This window comes from Drosophila persimilis, unplaced genomic scaffold, assembly GCF_003286085.1.
Source record: "Drosophila persimilis strain 14011-0111.01,24,50 unplaced genomic scaffold, DperRS2 tig00000000-arrow-pilon, whole genome shotgun sequence".
NCBI lineage: Eukaryota > Metazoa > Arthropoda > Insecta > Diptera > Drosophilidae > Drosophila > Drosophila persimilis.
Window position 1 is genome coordinate 13,376,284 of NW_020825288.1, and position 21,118 is coordinate 13,397,401.

Here is a 21,118-nt window from a genome sequence, read left to right on the forward strand (position 1 = left end):
CGACGAAAAATCTGCTCTCCGGAGCAGAGCTCTCTCGCGGAAGGCAATTGCTCTCCCCAAAAGAATTTGAGAAACATAAACAATTGATCTCCAGTTTAGTTGGCGCCTCAGCATATCCTGAAGTTTCATTTATTATGCCTTGAAGCGTGAATGAGAAAGGATTACAGATTACAGATGTGCTGTGTTAATACAAATCGCAAAAAACAATTCAATTGTTATTACATGAAATGTGAAATGTGGGAGCGACAATTGAAAGTGAGTGGCGTGGGGTAGTGTTTTGATTAAAATTAAATGCCTAAACAGAGTAGAAAACGTGTCATTTGCGCACGCCCTAGCCGTCCAGCTCGCCGGCGGCACAGGCATCGGCATAGCTCTTGCCGCTCTTGTCCTCCGGATTCAGTTTGATCATGTCGTCAATGCGCAAAATGGTGATGGCTGCCTCAGTGGCAAACTTCAGGGATTTAATCTTTGACATGGCGGGCTCTAGGACGCCAGCTTTCTTGTTGTCCCTAACTACGCCCTCGATCAAATCCAGGCCGGTCCACTTGAGACCAGAGTGCTCGGACTTGGTCTGACTGGAGTTGTGGTAGGAGCGCAGCTTGGCCACCAGATCAGTGGCATCCTTGGCCGCATTCACGGACAGTGTCTTGGGAATGACCAACAGCGATTTGGCGAACTCGGCAATGGCCAGCTGCTCGCGGGAGGCTATCGATGTGGCAAAGTTCTCCAGGTAGATGGACAGAGCGGCTTCCACGCAGCCACCGCCAGCAACCACCTTTTTGCTCTCCAGCACGCGCTTCACCACGCACAGGGCATCGTGCACAGAGCGCTCCATCTCATCACAGTAGAAGTCATTGGGACCACGGAGAATGATGGAAGCAGCAGCGCTAAACAAGAATTAATATGTAAATTTTTTCCATTCGAAAAGTCTTTGAATCTGGTACTTACCGAGCCTTTGTTCCCTTGATGAGAATGAGCTCATCATCGCAGATACGCTCCTGTGCAATCTCGGCGGCCTCACCCACCATCGAAGCATCGAAGCTCTCCTCACCATCCATATTCGTCAGAGAGGTAAGGAAAGCAGCACCAGTGGCCTTGGCAATGATCTTCAGATCACTTTTCTTCACGCGGCGCACAGCCATGGCTCCGGCCTCAACGAAATACTTCATGCAGAGATCATCGACGCCGCCGCTGACCAGAACCACGTTCACACCAGTGCCCAGAATCATGTTGATGCGCTCCTTGGTGATGTCCAGCTCACGCGCACGAATGGCCTCCAGCTTGTCGGGATCGTTGATCAGCACCTGCACTCCCATCTTCATTTTGGTCTTCTGCAGCGAAAAGTCCAAGCAGGCAATCTTTGCGTTCACAATCTTCTTCGGCATCTGCTGAGATGCAATGGTACAGTTGAGGGCGTATCCAGGGATCAGCACCGATTCCCGGGCCGACTTTCCATGGGCCTTCAGCACATTGATGGCCTTGATCGAGTAGGCGGTCTGGCCCCTGGGGTCTGTAATCTTAACGGACTGAGCAGCATCCACAACCATGGTGGAGAAGAAATCGGAATCAGCGCCAATAATCTTGGAGCTCATCGAAGTTTTGGCGATGTTGATCAGCGTATCGCGACCCAGCTCGTCCACTGGGGCAGTCAGATGCTCGGAGATGTACTTGCAGGCCTCCTTGCAGGCAATACGGTAGCCGGAGATGATCGAAGTGGGATGGATCTTTTGCTTGACCAACTCGTCGGCATTCTTCAGCAGCTCGGCGGCCAAAATGACCACAGATGTGGTGCCATCTCCGACCTCCTCGTCCTGCAGCTGAGCCAGCTCAACCAAAACCCTTGGGAGACCACAATTAATCATCATTCACATTGTGCCTGCTGCCATCTACTTACTTGGCGGCTGGGTGCTCCACCTCGAGCAATCGCAAAATGGTGGCTCCATCGTTGGTTACCGTGACATCACCGATGTCGTCCACCAGCATTTTGTCCAGGCCAACCGGCCCCAAGGAGCTCTTCACAATGTTGGATATGGACAGCGCGGCCATAACTAAAGAAAAGACAGGATGGAAAATGGAGTCATAACCTCACTTTGCACTGTTTACAGGAGAACTCATATTATCATCAGGTATACTATGAATTCATTAGATAAACCTTCGCTTCTCATTGGGAAAGCCTCCGACAACTTTGTTCGGGAACATTCTGGGCCCGTAACATACCGCCTGACCAGAAACGTGCTTCGCCCACCGGCAGACAGACAGACGCGCTCTGCAGCTGTCGTTAAAAGCAAATGTTTCTTACCATTCTGTGTGCGCACCGGCGCTCCAGACTGCCGCGTGCCCGCAATAGATAAAGGACTTGCCATAGTCGACATTTTGCTGTGTGTTTTTTTATGACTTTTAATAGAAAAAACGAAATAAATCAAATTGCAACCGCACGATGAACCGCCTGACTCACTTTTGGACAGTGTGACCCCGGATTTATTTATCAGATATACGGTCTGACCCTCAGAAATATACCAAAATATACCGTCACATTTTCAAAATATACCGTAAATATACCGATGAAATAACGAACACTTAAGCCCTTTAACCCTTTATATAAACAGGTTAACAACTTGAGTAAATCCTTATTTTAACTTTACTTAAAAAAAGACCACGATATCTTTCCCCTGAACTGCGCTAAAATTGTTTAAGGTTCATAATTTTCGTGGAGGGTATTAAAATACCCACTTGTTCTCTGCCCATGATCGGAAACCATATTCCTTGATTTTGATATTCGGTTTAATATATATTATATATTTGAAATCGTTATAGTATTGACGATTTTCATTTGTTGAACCTCAAAAACCTTTGCGACCGTTATACTTTTATGGGTATTGTCATTTTGTAGGTTAGGCTGAATTTTTCTAAAAAACGATGCTTGATATTTGGATGTACACTCATATATCAATATTCTATTGTTGTGATCTTTATATTTTAGAAACTCAATACGGAGAAAAACAATGAAATAGGTAAAACAAAATGATGGGCTCAATAATTTAAATCGAAAGGAGTTTAAGGTTCTTGTGCCTTGTCGAATGTGCAATAGTTGGGATATGCAATACCCAATCATTACTATCATTACCCATTAGCCAAAAATAGGAAGTAGCGTAAGCAGCATAATTGTAGCATATATAAATATATATAAAGAAGGAATGAGACTGTATAATTTCTAGAGCTTCGCACCAATGTCGGACTGTTTGAAAAAATGAGAACAAATGAAATTTCACATCAGTAAGCTTCATCATCATTTTATTACATCAGTTAACATTTATTAGCCACATTCATATGTTCAACTTGATTCTGAACATAGGTTCATTGGCAGTGTATTCTTTGTCGAAGTATCGCAGCAGACGGAACATGACGGCGAGTAGGCCTGTGCCAAGGCCATCTCCCAGAGCCGTCAGATAGGGAATGGCAGAGCTGTCGGGATCGATCCTGTATTTCCAGAGCAGATGCACCAGGAAGTGGGCGCTCCACAGGAGTATGAGCAGCTGCAGCAGGCTGGTCAGAGCAAAGGAACCCAAGAACACAGGACCAACAGAAATGTGCCCCTTATAGAGATAATCGGCGATATACACGAGAATCACGTTTCCCGGTATGGAGACAATAATCAGAATACGTGAAACTCGGGAGTAAACAGTGCCATAGAAGTACACTCTGTGCGGCCACTCACAGATGCGCGTGTCCGTGGGCAGCTGACCGAGCATGGAGCGTCTGTGCAGGATGGTGCCCATGTTGCTGGCCTGCACGCAAACCAAATTCCCGCCGATGCCATTGATGATGGGCGAGAAGACGGCGAATCCCATGAACTGCTCCACCGACGAGCAGAGCACAAAGCCCCCAAACTCACTGATGCACAGCGCTCCCAGTACTGGTACCCAGCTCATCATGAGGAGCGGGCGTGTGTAGCTGTTCCGGAGTGCCACTATCAGCCAAAGGGGCAGCAAGACCGCCAGGTAGCAGGCCATTATGGAAACATTAATCCACATGGACGACTTGGCCAGGTCGTACATGTAGGCAGAGCTAAAGGAGAGCAGACTGATCGTCACCACATCCCCGATGGAGGCCACAATCGGCGTGGCCATGTAGTCCGGATTGAAGCTGTAGCGCTGGGAGAACAGGATGATGACCATCAGCCCCGAGTCGAGGATCAAGCACGCGGTACTGGATGTGATCAGGGCCGCCGCTGTCAGCGTGGAAAAGTTTTCGAACTTCAGCTTGTGGGCCACCCCGGATGTGATAGCCATTGTGAAGGTGGACAGCAGCAGGGCGCAGACAATGGCCTGCACCTGAACCAGCGCCATGTTGCCAATGACGATCTTCCAGGTGTCGCCTTTGTTCTTCAAGTGCCCCAGATTCGAGTGCGTGCAGAATCGGGCAGCTACGCACATGTCCAGGTTGCCCTTGAGGCCGCATAGCACTGGAACCAGCACGAACAGCTCGGTCATTTGCTTGTACACGGTCCAGTGCTGGACATTGCCCAGCATAATGCCCGCCGTTATAGTTCCCATGCCGGCCAGAAAGAAGGGCAGCACGATCTGAATGAGTGTGGAGTACCAGGGCTCGCGGTAGATTGCATCGTCGCTGTCCTCCTGAACCTCCGGCTGCTCCTGTGGTTGTTCGACAGTTTGCTTCTCTCTCTTGGGTGCCATTTCCACTCCAAAAACATCCCAGATACATAAACATATATTGACGTATGTTTAGATCTGCTACTAGATAACAAATGCAATGCTTATAGATTTCATACACTCATGCAAGTTTTCGTTTTGTGTGTTGCTGAAAAGCATTTCGTTTAATTAATATTCAAATTGTTAATCGCCTTGAATCGAAAATAACAAAATAGTTAATACAAAAGCTGCTTCGATTGATACTTAATAATGCCATATGCTATTAAAAAGAATACTTAAAAAGCAGTGACTACAAAATGGTTTTTCTTGTTTTTTTCAAAGATATTTGGTTTTTGCATAATAAAAAGAGCTCCACGGGTGAGTGCGGATCGTATGCACATCTCAAAAATATCGCAATTTTGTGGCAGACCCCATGGGCAACAAATCTGTTACAGAATTGGCTGTAGTTGGAGAAACGCTGGGCGGACGATTGACTGAGGCTGGATTCAATAATGGGCGCACCGTGCTCGGGAAGTTCTTGGTTTCGAAGAAGATGAGGCGCTGTTCAAGGACTGGATGTTAAGCCTAACATCCAGTCCTTGAGCAGCTCCTTATACTTATTTAAAACCAGGTCGGTTGTGCCCATAAGGATAAGGAGCTGTTTAAGGACTGGATGTTAAGCCTAACATCCAGTCCTTGAACAGCTCCTCATCTTCTTCAAAACCAAGAACTTCCCGAGCACGGTGCGCGCCTTATTGAATCCAGCCTCAGTCAAGCGGCCGCCCAGCGCTTCTCCAATTACAGCCAATTCTGTCACAGACTTGTTGCCCATGGGCTCTGCCACGAAGTTGCGATATTTCTGAGTTGTGCATACGATCCGGTCCTTGGGGGCGGAGCTCTCTTCTAACTAAAAGTAAAAAGTAAATCGAATTAAACCTCTCTCTGAACAACAATGTCTACCGAATATATAGCAATTACATATGCGTTAGTATATATATTGTATATAGGGGAGTTGTACACATTTGAAAGGCCTGATATCTAGTACATTTGGCTACACACGAGTCCCTCTACAGGGTGGCTCTGACTGTGATTTTGGATTATTTCGAGTAACTAGGAGTTTGCGCTATCGCTATGCTAGACTGGTTGCTTACAAATTCATTATTCGCTAGATACAAGTACATATATATATATATATATAGGTGTATTAAGTGGAAGGAAAAATGTATATATAGTATTTTATAGTGGATATCGTATGTATATGTATATGTATATGCCTTCTAGCCTATAAACTCTTTGATTTCTCCCCTGACTCTACTGCTGCTTCTGCTTGTGCGTTTTCCGTTCTAAAAATGCGATAAAAAATATTTAAAAACCTTCCTTTGGGGACCTATTTCCGTGCACCCACTACGGGTAGCTTGGACTTGACGCTGCCTCCTGCGGGATTGGGCGTGTTATCAAAGGTGGAGCTGCGCAGCAGCGTGGTCTTGGGTTTGGGCCCTCCGGCTCCAGCTCCGTTAAGCGTGTTGGAAGATTTCGTTTGCTGTGTCCTCAGATTGGACGATTGCTTCGTTTTGGCCTCGTCCACGCGCTTCCAGATGTTGGCAATGCGACTTTGTGCTTGGTTAATTTTGGCCGCCGCTGCAGCGGCTGCACTGCTTCCGTTCAGATTGGAATTGCTGCGGGAGGGCGGAGTTGTGGTGGACACGCGGATGGGGGCCACCCGCGAGGTTCCCGCTGACTTCGTTCCGGCCAGACGGAGGTTGGTATTGGCCCGCTGTGGCGGACCCCGTCGGGCAAAAGGAGCTGTGACAGTGCGCTTCGGAGATCCGGCAACTGCCTTTGGACTCTCGCCGCCTGTGGCCTTCTTTGTGGGAAGCTTGGATACACGATGGCTGGGACTGGTGTTGGCCGGCTTGGCCTCTACGACGGGCACCTGGACATTGCTATTTGTGGGCACATCTTTTACAAAGGTTCCCTGGCGTTCCAGGCGGGCCGGAGCTGGTGCTGCTGCTGGAGTGGAGCCGCCGTCTGGCGGCGGCGTGGCCTTCTTTTTGGGTGGCAGCACATTCCGCTTGGCAATGGTTGGGGAGAGGGTCTTCTTTTTGTGATTGGCGGCACTGCTGCTGTTCCGCTGACTCTGCATGCTGTAGGGCGACACGTAGGCGGGTTTCTTGCGTCCCCTCACCACCTTCACGGCTGTGGCAGGCTCCAGGATGGGGGGTTGGGCTGCAATGGGTGATTTTATATCCAGCACTGGCGGAGGAGGCGGCAACTCTGGCTCCAGGCCATGACACGACTCTGTCTCCGAGTTCTGATCGCATTCGGGGTGATCCTCCGGGTGCTCCTCCGCCACCTCCTGGGCCTGTCCAATGTTGATGTCCGTGATGTAGGTGAACTGCTGCATCATGGCGCGAATGGAGGACAGCTGCTCGCTGGGACAATCGTCTCCCATGGCCTGCCCCTGGATGAGCGCCCGGGGACACTCAATCAGTTGGGTCTTGTAGCGCTCGGCACTGCCTCTCCTCCGGCCATTGGCGCGTGGTGTCGATGGCGTGGCCACTTGTCCCGTGGTCTCCACAATTTCAATCTGCAGCGTTTCGTTGAACTCTAGACCGTCCAGCTCTTCGCTTTTGCTGGCAATGGTGTAGGTCTTGAAGCGGTCCTTGGCCAGCCGTCGCTTCTGTTTGGGTGTCAGCGAGCGTCGATTGGGTGATGGCGTTGATCCCTGCTTGGGCGTGGACTCGGCCGAGCTAAAGTCATTCATGGTGGCGTCTTCATCGCCATCCTCCTCGTCGTAGCAGCTCTGGAGCACTGTAAAAGACTGATCGTCGCAGGCGGCCGTTTCGTAGTTCGACACCGAGATGGTGGTGGCCATGCTGCAGTCCTGCTCGCCATCGGCCACCTCCGACTGGATGCTGTCCACGCTGATCATCGAGTCGAGCAGCTCGTCCATCAGCGACGGCGGCTTGATGTTGTCCAGCAGATTGCAGCTGGAGTTCACGCTCTCCGCGCTGCCAGCGAGGTGCCCGAGAGCCCGCCGGGCCACCAGATTGGCGGGGAAAACCTTGCGGGCAAATCTTGGCGATTTGCTGGGCAACGGCAGGCGCAACGAGCTGGGCTGTGAGTGATCCTGGTAGCAGCTATTCAGCGATTCCATGCCTGAGGGCGGGCGCACGTTGTCCAGATCCAGGCTGTTGATGCTGAACGTCTGCTCGGTGTTGTCCTCATCTCCATTCTGTAGATTCTGCAGCAGATTCTCGGCCACCGCACGCGCCTCAAAAGCAATTATCGTGGAGTTAGTCATCATGGAGGAGCTGGTGCCATTGAACAGCAGGTTCCGCTGCTGCACACCGGCATTCTGCACTTGGCCTCCCAGCTGAAAGTTCAGTCCGCCGCCCGAGGAGCTGCCCGAGTGGCCTCCGTTCATTAGGGTATGCGTTACCGTCTCCGTGTCCAGAGATTCCGGCTGCGATGGCTGTTCCTCGTTGGTGGGAGTGATCTCTGCCAGTTCGTTGACCAATGACTTGGCCTCTGTGGCCTCTTCATCGTCCACATCCACATCCACATCATCATCGAAGCTGAGCGAGGCCTGGAGTACGGGTGCTGTTTGACTGACACTGGGAAAGGACACATCATTCGGACAGGTATTCTCGTTCCAGGTGTTGTGACTATTGGTATTCGTGTGGTTGTGATTCTTGCTGTGGCTGTGGCTGTGGCTCCTTAGCTGCTCCGCGGAGGTGACAAACTCCAGGGTTAATCGCTCCACGGATTTTAGCATCAGATCGGGATCCTTGTGCTTCTCGTTGGCCGAGCCCGAGCTGCAGCTGGCACTGGGGGGAGTACTGTCCAGTCGTACCACGGTGTCCATAATAAAGGATTGGTTGGACTCATCGCTGGATCGATCAGAGTCCAACTCCAGCTTAGACCCAATACCTGTCTCGAGAGCATTCCCGTTCCCGTTCGCGGTCGCGTTCTCTCGACCTGGAGCTGGAGCTGGGCTTTTTGTTGTGTCGATGCCTGTGCCGGTGGCGGCGATATGACTGCTCTGGGACAGGCTGTTCGGGCTGGGGATACTGTTGCTGCTGTTGCTGTTGCTGCTGGTGGCGTGCGCTTTCTGCTCTACGTCTGGAGCTGCTGCTGTGCTGGGGGCACTTGCTGATGTAGTAGCTGCCATTGGGTGACACGGTTCCAATGCAGCTGCAGACGTAGCCAGGACGTTTTTTGGCACGGCGTTGATCTTCTTGGAGATGCCCGTATTGATGCACTCCTGCAGCAGTTTCTCGTCCTTCCTCTCGCGCTCCCTCTCGCGATGATGATGATGATGGCTGTGGCTGTGGCTGTGATGATGGTGGCTGCTGCGCTGTCGCTTTGTCATTTGCTGCTGCTGCTGCTGGTGCTGGTGCTGGCCACCGGAGGATGGCAGCTGTACGGGCAGCGAATCGAACTGTTTGGAATTCAATGTCACAGGCAGGGGAGGCGGCTGCACCGACTGCGTCTGCTGCTGGGACTGCTTCGACTTGTACATGCCCTTGAGGATGCACAGCTCAAACAGCGACTTGGACTGATTGTCGTTCGAGTCGCTGGAGTCCACCGAGCTGTACGACTCCTGCTGGTTCTTGCGCACCGTCATCGCAGAGTTCAGAGAGCACGCCGAAGTGGCCGCATTAATGGCCATGGGCTGCGAGGAGCTCAACGAACTGGAGCGCTTTCCGTTTGAGCTGAAGCCAAGATTCGATTTGGGTCTATTGCAACCAGCGGCAATAGCCTACGGAACAAAGAGAGTGGAAATCAGTTGCCGTCTAAAGCGGAAGGGATCGAATGAATGCCTTTTACCTGACTCAACAAGTTGGTGTCGTCCTCCGAGTCAATGGAAAGGGAACTCAGGGAATCGTCTTGCCAGTGCGGTGGCCGGGATGAAGACTGCTCTGCAGGAGCTTTGGGCTCCATGCTCGGACTACAGAGAAGCAGGAATTACATTGAGCCTCAAAGTCCATAAATACGAGTACATACCCCACAGTTGTTTCCTTCAGCTGCACCGCTGGACCCACCAGACTGGAGCCGACAGTGAGATTGGACAGGCCAGAGACCACCGAAAAGTTGCAGGGGCTGTCCTCGACCAGGTATTTGCTCATCTCATCGCTGGAGGGCAGATAGCCGGGGAGCAGGCTGCCTCCTCCACGCCGCAGCATGGCGATGGGATCGTCGGGTGTCGGCTGCTGCTTCTGCATGCCATCGCGTATACACTGCTGCAGCAGATGCTGCCCTGCTGCCCCGCCACAGTCGGAGGTGTTCGAGGAGACTCCGTCGGCAGAGGAGGGCGGATCGGGGTCCTTTAGCTCGTTGCAGGAGTTCACAGAGATGGCCGAGAGATTGGTGTGGCTGCCCACCTTCGAGAGCAGGGCGGGCGTGTCTTCGGTGCAGTAGCTTCGGGTGGTTTCCTCCGTCTCCACCTCCGGGGCCGTGGGCTTCCGCTGCATTCCCATGTTGATGCAGTTGGCCAGCAGCAGATCGTCCTCGTTGTAGTGCACCACCTCCTGTGCCGCTTCCTTTTCATCGTCCACGATGCTGAGACTGCTCAAGCTGGTGGCCGTCGAGAACTGGGCCGGGGTGTGCTCCACGTTGAAGCTGCTCAGATCGTCCTCAAAGACGCTGCGCAGGGGACGCATGCTGGCTGCCACTGGACCCGGCGACTGTCGGTTCACACTGTTGCGCCGGGGCGACTGCGGCATGCTCTGTGTGGGAGAGTCCGGCAGCTCGGATGGGGAGATTACGCCGCTTGCCAGGCGACTGAATTCACTGACCACCGAACTCTTGTCATCGCAATTGGCCACATCCACGTCGGGATCGTGCACGAGCGAGTCCATGGAGCTGCGGCGCGAGAACATCAGCGGGGTTTCCAGGGCAGAGGAGGACTTCACCAGAACCTCCTGCTCCTCCTCCTCCACTTGCTGCCGCTCCTCCTCGGCCAGCAGCTGCTTCACAGGCTTGGCTTTGGCCTCTGCTCCGAGTGGAGCAGCTGCCAGCTGCATGGCCTTGATTCCCGATTCATCCAGACTGCTGAGGGAATCGTAGCGACTAAAGTAGCCCGGCGTGCCCTCCTCGCAGTAGTTGATGGGCTTCTCCGGCGTATACGAACCGGAACCGCTGCACTGCAACAGCTTTGAGAGTTTCTTGGGGGCGACAGAGGCAGAAGCAGAGGCAGAGGCAGCGGGAACCTTGGCTTCCGGCTTTACCCCCGATTCGACTTCAGTCTTGGCCGCCAGCCGCAGATCCGTGACAGAGGCCGCATTGGAGATTACATAGGGCGTGTCCTCGGTCTGATAGCACTTGACACTATCGTCCAGGATGAGCAGTATCTCCTGTCCCTCGGGTTTTCCCTCCGGAGTCGCTGGCGTCTTCGTTGCCGTGGTCTTTGCTGATATGTCCAGGAGGTCGGCTTCCAGTTGGTTCTCGGCGTAGCGCAGACTAAAGTCTGTGGGCTGGTCGAGGTCCGTCTCCTGATATGTCGATGTGACATGTGTCTTGGTGGCGTTCTCGCTGTACTTGGCCGAGTAGTCGATGGGCTGCTCCTCGGTGGCCTCTGCATCCTGCTCCATTTCCATCTCGAAGTCGGTTATCTTCGGCTGCCCCTTGCGCTGGGCATCCGAGGCAGAGGCTGAGCGCATCAGATGCTCGTAGGCAGAGTCCGATTTGGCCGAGTAGACCGAGTCCCGGCTCTCGCTCTTCGTGAGCATCGTGGATCGGGTGAGCCGTGGCACTGCCGGGTGCCGACGCGACGAACTGGAGGCTCGCTTCCCGCCGGTGTCCAGGTTGTCGCACGTCTCCGAGTGTCGCTCGCCCAGCTCCTGCTGCAGTGCCTTGGCCTTGCGTGCCTCCAGCGTGGGCAGCGCCTTCAGTCCCATGGAGCGGGCAATGGGATCGAGCTGATGATGATTCTGCACGGCCGGACGAAAGTTCAGCAGGTTCTTGAGGGCCGACGAGCTGCCCTCCGAGATCATGGCATGCTTCGAGTGGATGAGAGAGCGCAGCATCGGCACGGCCCCATTGTCCCACAGGAATTTCTGGTCCTCCGGGCAGCGGGCCGACAGATTCCACAGAGTGCCGCAGGAGTTGCTGACGACCGTCAGGCTCTCCGACTTGAGCTGCTGCAGAAGAATGGCCAGACAGTTGTGCTGGCGCAGCACCTGCCGGTACGGCTCGCAGACGGCAATGTGGCTGGAGACGTTCCGGAGAATGCCGCCCGCATTTTCGATGATCTTGAGGGTCTTGCTGGGTCCCTCGTAGCTGAGCATTCCCACCAGGAAGGCCAGGGCGCCGTCCACGGCACAGAACTCCGCCTTGTTGGTGCTGCAGTGGGCGGAGAGGTTCCAGAGGGCCGAGAGTATGGCCTTCAGGGTGTTCTCGCTCTTGTTGCGCATGGCCGCCAGGGCCAGGGCCGTCACCGTGCCAATCTCGTTGAGCACCGCCTTCATGTTACTGTCCGCCCGCCAGGAGAGATTGCGCAGCACACTGGCCGTCACCTGGAGGAGATCGTCGGGCGCCGAGTCCAGCTGGGCCACCAGGGCCTCCATGAACTGCTTCTGGCCACAGAGCAGAGCCTTGTTGTTCTCATCCCCGAAGGTGAGATTGGTGAGGGCCATCAGGGCGTAGCGACGCAGCGAATTGCAGCACTGATCCTCGGGCTTGGGCCCATGGACGGCATGGTCCAGGTGCACCAGATTCGGGATGGCATGCAGGGCCCCCAGGGCGCACATGGCATGGCGATGGTCCTCGTCGAAGCTGATCTTCATCAGGGAGGAGATCGCGGCCAGCGGATGCCTGTCCGAGTCGTCGGCTATGGCCTCGCCGCCGCTCTGGAGCAGGGTCTTCAGGAAGGAGCAGTAGTCGAGGATTTGGTCGAGCAGGCGCAGCACCTTGGCCTCCCTCCGGCCGGACTTCTCGTCCGGGTGCGTGTGCACCACATTGTGCAGGGCCTGGCTGGCGCACTTCCTCACCTCCGGCTCGTTGTCGGGGGCATGCATCATCTGGACGAGGAGCGGCATGCAGCCCGAGCGCCGCAGCGTGGCACAGCTCTGGGCATTACCCGAGAGCTCCAGGAACTTCTTGGCCATCTCCAGGGGATCGTTGGAGCCCAGCATCGAGAGCAACGAGTACACACACTCCACTTTTGAGCCCAGTGTGGCATCCACCGCTGCCGCTGCTGCCGTTCCATAGCGCTCGTCGAAGCTTGTGGTCCAGGCGGCTCCTTTGGGCAGACGCGGCGGCATGGGATTGTCGCCGTCGAGGAAGCGCGACAGCGTATAGGAGGGCTCCTTGCTGCGCGAGGCCCGACCCGAGCTGGCCGGCGAGCCACCGTTCCGCTGTGGCAGCTCCTCTAGCTGCTGCTGCTGGGCGGACTTCCGCTCAAAGTTCCTGTCCAGACTACGGTGCTCCCGCATCTCTCGCAGCTCCTGGGCCAGCATATAGTCGGGCGGAATGGGATTCTCGTCCAGGAAGTGCTTCGCCCCCGGCTTCTTTCCCACGACACCCACTGCCCCGACGCCATTCTGTGTGAAATTGAGGGTGTTGTCGTCCTGCGTGAACTCCTTCTTGGTGTATCCGCTGGCGGCCAGCTCGTAGTCGCTGATCTCCCCATCCCGCTCGTACTTCTTGTCCATCTTCAGCTGCTCGCCGGCAGCCCCGAACTCATCCTCGTAGTCTGGTGGCGGCACTGCATCGTAGTCCAGGAAGTGCGGCTTGCGTTCTGGCACATCGTCTATGCTTAGGCCAGCAATGGCCGCCGTCACCAGGCTCGTGCCATCCACATCCTCCTCCAGCTCGGGCGTGAGCGTTGGCTCCAACATGACGGCGGAGCGGAGCAGCCTCTCGGGGAAGATCTCTGTTTGTGCTGTGCTGTGGTCTGGCTCTTGCTCTGACTGTGCCTCAAGTCAATACTCCATGGCCTGTAAGTAGTGGAAAGGGAAACAAGTGAGAGGCGGAAAACGAGACTTTTAAATTTAGTGGCGAGTGGCCGGACCAAGACGTGGGCTAACGCTAACGCCTTTTGTTCGCGTCATCACTTGACGGCTATAATATAATATTCCCCAGAGCGAAGCTGAAATGGAGACGCGCTGACGCCCCCGCCATATCAGGTGTAGGCCGGGCTCAGACCTGAATGACCCACAACATTCTGTGGGAAGACAATCGCGGAATCAAACATGAATTCTTTATGGCACAACACATCGAATTTTATTTTCTTGGAACGGCGTTTTATTCAGACCCTATTTCTGCAAATTCTTAACATGATTTATTGATTTCTTACTGAAATACGATTCGGTTCTGTTTCTGTGACGATGACGGCACGCGAATTGATGCTCGACTGGGAACGAAAGTATTCTGTACTGACATTTGGGGGAATATATGTATTAGAGCCTTGCCTTGAAAACTGTCCACTCATGCAGGGCTCTAATGTGTCGGATCCACATTTATCTCTACATTAGTGTTGGGTAAGCATTAGTGTTGGATAAGAACTAGTGTTGGATAAGAACTAGTGTTGGATAAGAACTAGTGTTGGATAAGAACTAGTGCTGGGTTAACATTAGAAAAATATACCATAAATATACTGACGAACTCAAGTTTCATTATACATATTCCTCAATTTTGATGTTCCGTCGAATATTATTAGCTAGATAGGAAATTTAGCCATGCCAGGCCCATATTGTAGTTTTATACGATTGATGAATCAATTTTCTAACTAACTGGCTTATTCTTAATTTTTTTTGCTTAAAAAAAGATTATAGCGAAATAAGTCAAATAGTCGTCCGTATTGCTATATTTTGCACCTGCTCACTGTCCAATTAGTAACATACTGAATTTTTAAAAGAGTAAAAAGCTTTGCCGGTAATACAAAAAGTGTGAAGTAAACGCAAATATGAACAACAACTGCCAGAACGCAAAATGCCCTTTGAGGATCAGAATTGCGCAAAAAGTGAGTAGAGAACAAGTGAGCAAATAAGAACAGTTTCGAAGGAACATGTTTAGTTTCAAACTTAAGTGAGGGCAACACAACACTACTCTACATATGTGTGAACTAATACTTGTTCAAGTACCTAGTCTTCAGTCTAGTCTTTATTAATCCCATCTTTCGAGATCTATTATTATTATTATTACGAGGCCTTACAGTACTTCTTTTTACCGCCCTGTAGAAATACGTGCAAGAACCTATTATTACTGTATTAATATTATTTCCTAAATTCTATTCTATTCCTTCTATAGAGTGCAGGGCCATCACATGGGATGTATTTGAAACCTATGAGACACAGATATTTTTTATCCCTATTTAGATCTAGATTCTTCATTATATCACAGGTGTCAATTCCTATTCCTATATTAATATATATTTAAAATCGTTTTTATCTAGTAAATAAATTTCAAAACGTAGTTTAATTTATTAAGAAGATAAAGATTAAGATAAGGAAAGGCAGTTTTTATCCCTCGATTCCCACTTGTCCTCTGCAATCCACTCTGATCTAAAAGCTTTTCATTTGTTTTCAAATTGGAGGGAATCGAAATACAATTTCCCCAGACTGAAGAAAGCTAGTTCCCCTTTCTCCAACTATCTATCTATCTTTTATATTCGTTTCTGTTCTATAAGGTTCCGCATCAACTTTCACGAGAACTCCAATTCTTTTCTGGCCCCAAAAGTGTCTCCTTTATTGGTCTGCAGCATGAAATGAATGCAGTTTTCAGCTATTGTGCGACTACTATGTATATCCACTGGCAACAACAATAATCAGCTAAATCATTATCATGATTAACTGCTGCTGCTGCTGCTGCTGGTGGCTGCATCTTTTAGAAAGTTAGCGGCACACGGCGTCGTCGTCGTCGTCTTTGCGGAATTTCCAGTGCATGAAAAAGATACAGATGCGTCTTCAGGTGTTCCAGCAACAGAGGAGTGTGGAGTGGAGTGGATGCTACTCTTCTGTAGATGCTACACATACTCGTACTCCGATATGTGCTTCTCATTTCTCATTTGAGGCTACCGTTTGAATAATGCGCGAAATGCAATTTGGAGCTGCTGCATTTTCCTCTTATTTTTTACTATTTGCAGCGGCGCATGTGCCGTAAAATTGAGCATACACACACACATACACACAAAAGATGGAATACATTCGTATACGTGTAGGTACATATACTCTTAGAAGTCAGTGTATGATTTGGGGAATGACCCGTGGAATAGTCGTGTACTGCGTGTGTACCAGTTATCTCGTCAACAAGTCTTGTTTCAAGCTCCAATTGGCAAATTAATCAAAATTTAATTGCCCGACGAACGAAAGAGGTTGGAAAACCAACCACAACTCGAATGCAAATCCGCCAATCGCTTGTGTAATATTGCGCCAGAGAGGAAATGCATCGGAATGGAAGTGGAAACGGAATGTTGGACTGTCCAAGTCGCGGGCCAATCGACTCGATTGTTCGCCTAGGCCTTCAAACCCAATTGATATCGCCCCCTAAGTATACCTTATCGTCGATAAGGTGTGGGCTCTCCCAAGAATATGATTTATCATTTAGTTACACTCCCAGATATCAGCCACTAGCCAGAGCTCTTTCGATGAATCAACAGTCCAACAATTGGCCAAAGTAAGGGAGGAATCCGCATATAGTTTGTATTTATATATGGATCCGCCTTTGCATACGAGTTTGTGTGTACGTGATAGATGGGTATGGGATGGGTATGCTGTGCGCTGGCACCCAAGTACCGCCACAAAGAATGCTAAAATATGCGTCACTTGTCTAGCCGCTAGACACTTCCCAACTCCCGGCCCCCTAGCCCTCCCTCGTCGTGTCATTAACCGCAGGCCACAGGCAGAGGCACAGCCAAAAGCCATTACGAAAAAGGAATCCACCGCCGCACAGTGGAGTGCACTGCCCAGTGCCCCAAGGGGATACAAAATTGTCATTTAGTGGGCTCCCCAGAGCTCAGAAATATATGTAGATATGCTAAAGGAATTACTCTATAAGCCATACACAATAAGAGAATGGGGAATATGGGAGTAATTGAAATGTTATCAATAAAAGTGGGCTGATTAGGTGGCTCTTAAGTCTTGAATCGAATTACGGGGCTATTTATAACCATTCCTACGACAATACTTTCTTGGCAGATAGTTTTTTCTATGGGGTTGCTCGAATAAACAATGTTCTTCCGTAATGTGGGAGGCGGCACAAGCGTATGCTGTAAAGCGCCAAAACAACATACATTGCGTGTGCATGATACGGCATATTGATGGAGGAACTGCTTACATCTCAATACAGATGACGGTTAACTTATTGGTATGGAATGTTTTAAAAAAGAGTAAAATGTAATCTTCAATTTAGTCACCAAAGTCGCCTTTATTATCCCACTGTACATCATTTGGTTTGGCACACATTTTGCATACCGAATATCTCTCAAATGGCAAAGAATTATCAAAAGAAAGCAACCACGAAGAGATGTACGGGAGGACGGAATGGATTTGCCTGCCATGGATTGGCGATGGCTATGGAACCGACGGCAATTAAACAGGCAAACAGGGAACATAAATAATAAAACTATCTGTCCGTCCGTCTGTCCATCCATCTGTTTGTTTTTGCCGCGTGTGTGTGTGTGTGTGCGTTAGTTTAATGAACGACGCCACTCCGCTTTTGTTTTTATTGTTGGTTGTTAGTGGACGCTGATGATGTCTTTGCGGCACTAGCGCTGCTTCTGTTGGAGCTGTTGCTGCTGCTACTGCTGCCACTGACGATGATGATTATGTAAATTGTGGAAAAGTAAAAGGGAAACTAAATACCATTGCCTATCATATGGAACTGTATGGTACTCTCGTATTGTGTTTTATTGTTTCTCTGGTATGTGGTGCTGTTGTAGCATGTTGAAGAGAGAAATGGAAACAACAGGCAAAGGAATGATGGATTTAGAGGTCGAAGATGTTGATGCCCTAGCAGATGGATATACTAATACGATATACTCGAACATATTGTACAATACATGCAAGTATCACTTATTTAGTAAGATTGGAAAATAGTAACATTAAAAAATGTTCCATTTTCCACAAAAACTAGATAGTTTTTATGTCAGATATACGTTTTAGATCATATTTTGATCAGATAATGAGATAATATTTTACTACACTGCAAAACTCTGCTCTGCGAAATCCGAATGCCATACCCTATAACAATCGACCGTGGTTCCATACTAAACATCTTAATAGTTACTGGCTCGGCTGCTCTTGCAACACAGAGGTAGAGACACATAAATAAGTACGGTGCGAAATGTAGGAAAATGATTGATTATAGTATGTTTTGAGAGATAGAGAGAGGAAATGGAGAAGGGTGGGGAAATGACCAAAATACTTATCAATTAGGCGTGCCCCACAATCACTTTGCTGCTGTTGCAGCAATAAAAAAGGCAGAAAAGTAAGAGATAATGCTGATAAAGGAGTATAAAATCGCCATCCATCCCCCTCACACACTCACACACGCAAAAACCGTTTCATGCATTGTCCCAATTGGACTTTATTGATTTTTCCTGTAAAAGGAATCTGCGCGGAGAGCGAGAAATAACCTAAAAACGCTCGTCACCAAAATTATCAGTTATAAAGCATTCGACGCCATATAACTTTCGCCCTATTTGGTTAGGTTCAATAGAAGGCGGTGCAAAATTGTATATAGTAAACATTCTACGTTTATTTTCATAGTTTATTGTCACGAACACTCACACGAACACACACACGCACGCAAAGACGGACGACCAGAGAAGACGATTCCAATTTGAGACTCCCACACAGGGCTCCGTTCTGGGGACGTACCTTGACAGTTCTATGGAAGCGGTGCTGCTGTAGCCAGCTGACACATTTCACGCTTTATCACTGTTGTTTACTCTCAGATATTGCACTTATTTTTAATCATTACACCTTTCGCGATAAAAACAAATAAAACGAACCGCTCAAAGTTGGCCGACAGTGTGACCGTGGATTTATCGTTAAAATATACCGTCGGACCCTCTGAAATATGCAAAAATATACCGTCTCATGTTAAAAATATACCGTAAATATACTGACGAATTCAAGATCTATTTTACAAATTCCTCGTTTTTGATATTCCGTGGAATATTACTAGCTATATAAAACATTTAGCCATGCCCACTTAATTTTATCCGATTAGTGAATCTATTTTATAATTGACTGGTGTAGTCTAAACACTTGCTTTTATTGCATTTTGCGTAAAAAGAGGTTTTAGCGAAATAGGTCAAAACAAAAAATGAAAAAGCCATAGTTTTGCCCATATAATTTTAGGCCGTTGATGAGAAAATTTTCTTCAAGATTGGCTAGTTTTTAGTCCATGCATTTATTGTATTTTGGCTAAAACAAGGTTTAAACAAAATAGTTGAACAAAACAAACAGTCGCAATGTTGCTGGTATTTGAAGACATGATGCGTGTATAGGCCCATGTATACCCTATTTCGTTAATATCCTGATCCCGATACCAATTCTTGGCCTCTGAAGTTTAATATTACGTTGAATATTTCTAGCTAGCTGAGACACTCAGCTCTGAACTCATAATTTCATTCGATTATTTCAATTTCCTAAATTTAAGTTGTCACAGGGATCTAAAATCAAGCGGAAATTGTATATTTTTTCCTACAAAATTGTTTGTTCCAGTTAACGAAATTTCGTCTTCATTCAATTACGGGATGCAGTGTCTTCGTGTCGAACGGATCAGATCCTCAGCGAGCTCTTGGTGTTCTTTCTAGAGGTGCGATTTCAATTGAAAACAGTTTAATTCGAATCATAGGAGTTTTCTTTTCCCGAATAGCGAATGAAGTGCCTTCCTGTAAGATGGTTTCTGAGTGTATTGCGGATGTGGAAAAAGTCGGCCTGAAGGCATACAGATATTTCCAGGCACCGACCCCTGAGCCACCGGTCGTCGTCGTCTGGACTTCCCACTGCGCCCACTGGGTGGGGGTCCTGGCTGGGCCCATCATATTCGCTCTTCTTTTCAAGCTTATCTACATTATCAAAATACGAAGCGCAAAACATGTTGGAGTGGATCCCGTGGTGCCCGCAGAGCAGGACATAGAGCGTCCTGCTGCTGAAGAGACAGCCCGACAGGAAGGTGGCGACGCATGGTATTGGGATCCGCTTCGTGGCTTTAATCTGTATTGATTTCGTTGCTATTGTTGATATTGCGGCGAGAGGAATCGGACACGGCGGCACTGAGCTCAGCTCATCCCAACTGACGCCCGAGTCGTCGGAGTCCTCGGATGCTTCGGATGGTGGAGTGACATCTACCTCGGCAGCTGCCGGTTGTTGCTGCTGCGCCTGATTGCTTTTGTTGTTGTCGGATCGGAAACGATTCTCCTCCAAACCGATGGCGTGGCTGTTCCCGTCAGCTCTGCGCTTGTGTAAAGTCTGACGCTTGGCCGAAGGGCTCCAGTCGAGGGGATGATGTACTACTGATTTTGATTGTGTCTAAAATAAGGTTTAAGCCAATACAATTTCCACTTAATTCATTTCTTTATATGTTAATACACGCCAACTACACATTTATCCTTGTAGAAGGCATTTTGGTAGTGGTAACCTGGCACTCGTCCAGAGTCTTTTCGCTCCATCTTCATCCGCAGCTTGGTCGCGTTGCCCCTGAAATGAATTATCCGGCATGTTCTCTATTGCATTTTCAAAGTCTTTAAAAGGAAGTGCTTGACGGCGTGCTTCCCTGCGAGAAGAATATCAGTGTGCAGTGATTTTAAATTATTTTTGGCTATGCTTACTGCTTTATTTATTTTCTTCGATGGAGCCATTAGAGCTCGATACATTGGCTCGGTGTGGCTCTTGCCGGGCCTTGCGCCGAACGAATCGTCTGCACCATTGGCGCAGGCCTGCCAGCCATTTCAGAGCAGGGCTGCCGATATAGGTAGGATATTGTTAGTTTAAGAATTTAGGCAGATATCGTGTCTTTCCACTCACCTTGTTGATGGGACACTGAAAGTCTTCGGGCCGCTTGCAGCAGTCGGCCTCATCGTGGACATTGTCACAGTTGTCAAAGGTGGTACCATGGCAGATCAGAGCCCTGTCCAGCCAGAGAGGGAGAGGGAGAGAGAAAACAGGAGATTACACGTGTCCAGATGTATACAATATGGTTGCTTACTTGTTCATTCCATTGATGTTTATAACTTCGATACGGATGGTATATCGGACTGTTGGTACAGGGCCAGCGCCGTGAATCCTTCCAGCTCCACATGCTCATTGCCATCGACTCGGGCGACTCGGAATGATGGCCTGATGGCGCCAGCTCGCTGTACTCGGTCGAGATGCGGCCCAATGTGCTCCTGGCGCGAGAACAGCAGGAAGGCGGCAGGCACCACCCAGGGGGCTCGCGGGGCTGGTACAGGCAGAGGTGGAGCAGGCCCCATTCCCATTTACGCGATCTTGTCTTGTCGGTCTTTCCATCGCACC

General features: G+C 49.8%; 4 protein-coding genes across 6 annotated transcripts; all 4 read right to left on the reverse strand.

Moving 5' to 3' along the window:
• Positions 1-89: 89 nt before the first annotated feature.
• Positions 90-2,420, reverse strand: LOC6588538 (T-complex protein 1 subunit alpha). Its single transcript, XM_002013544.2, has 4 exons — positions 2,300-2,420; positions 1,895-2,048; positions 949-1,839; positions 90-887 (listed from the first exon to the last, which is right to left on the reverse strand). Exons 1-4 carry the CDS (start codon positions 2,370-2,372, stop codon positions 332-334), a joined length of 1,674 nt encoding a protein of 557 aa, XP_002013580.1. The 5' UTR covers positions 2,373-2,420; the 3' UTR covers positions 90-331.
• A 903-nt stretch (positions 2,421-3,323) lies between these two features.
• On the reverse strand, positions 3,324-4,694 carry LOC6588541 (solute carrier family 41 member 2). The gene has a single exon (XM_002013545.1). The coding sequence runs from the start codon at positions 4,692-4,694 to the stop codon at positions 3,324-3,326; it is 1,371 nt and encodes a 456-aa protein (XP_002013581.1).
• Positions 4,695-5,870: 1,176 nt separating this feature from the next.
• LOC6588652 lies at positions 5,871-18,542 on the reverse strand. Of its 3 annotated transcripts, none has more exons than XM_026984647.1 (4): positions 18,473-18,542; positions 9,660-13,591; positions 9,483-9,603; positions 5,871-9,414 (listed from the first exon to the last, which is right to left on the reverse strand). In XM_026984647.1, exons 2-4 carry the CDS (start codon positions 13,490-13,492, stop codon positions 6,037-6,039), a joined length of 7,332 nt encoding a protein of 2,443 aa, XP_026840448.1. In that variant the 5' UTR covers positions 13,493-13,591; positions 18,473-18,542; the 3' UTR covers positions 5,871-6,036. The 3 variants fall into 3 exon arrangements, with proteins under 3 accessions (XP_026840448.1, XP_026840450.1, XP_026840449.1); XM_026984649.1 differs by lacking the exon at positions 18,473-18,542 and adding an exon at positions 18,383-18,444; XM_026984648.1 differs by lacking the exon at positions 18,473-18,542 and adding an exon at positions 13,951-13,968.
• An 899-nt stretch (positions 18,543-19,441) lies between these two features.
• Positions 19,442-20,249, reverse strand: LOC113564947. Its single transcript, XM_026984577.1, has 2 exons — positions 20,195-20,249; positions 19,442-20,134 (listed from the first exon to the last, which is right to left on the reverse strand). Exons 1-2 carry the CDS (start codon positions 20,207-20,209, stop codon positions 19,442-19,444), a joined length of 708 nt encoding a protein of 235 aa, XP_026840378.1. The 5' UTR covers positions 20,210-20,249.
• Positions 20,250-21,118: the final 869 nt, after the last annotated feature.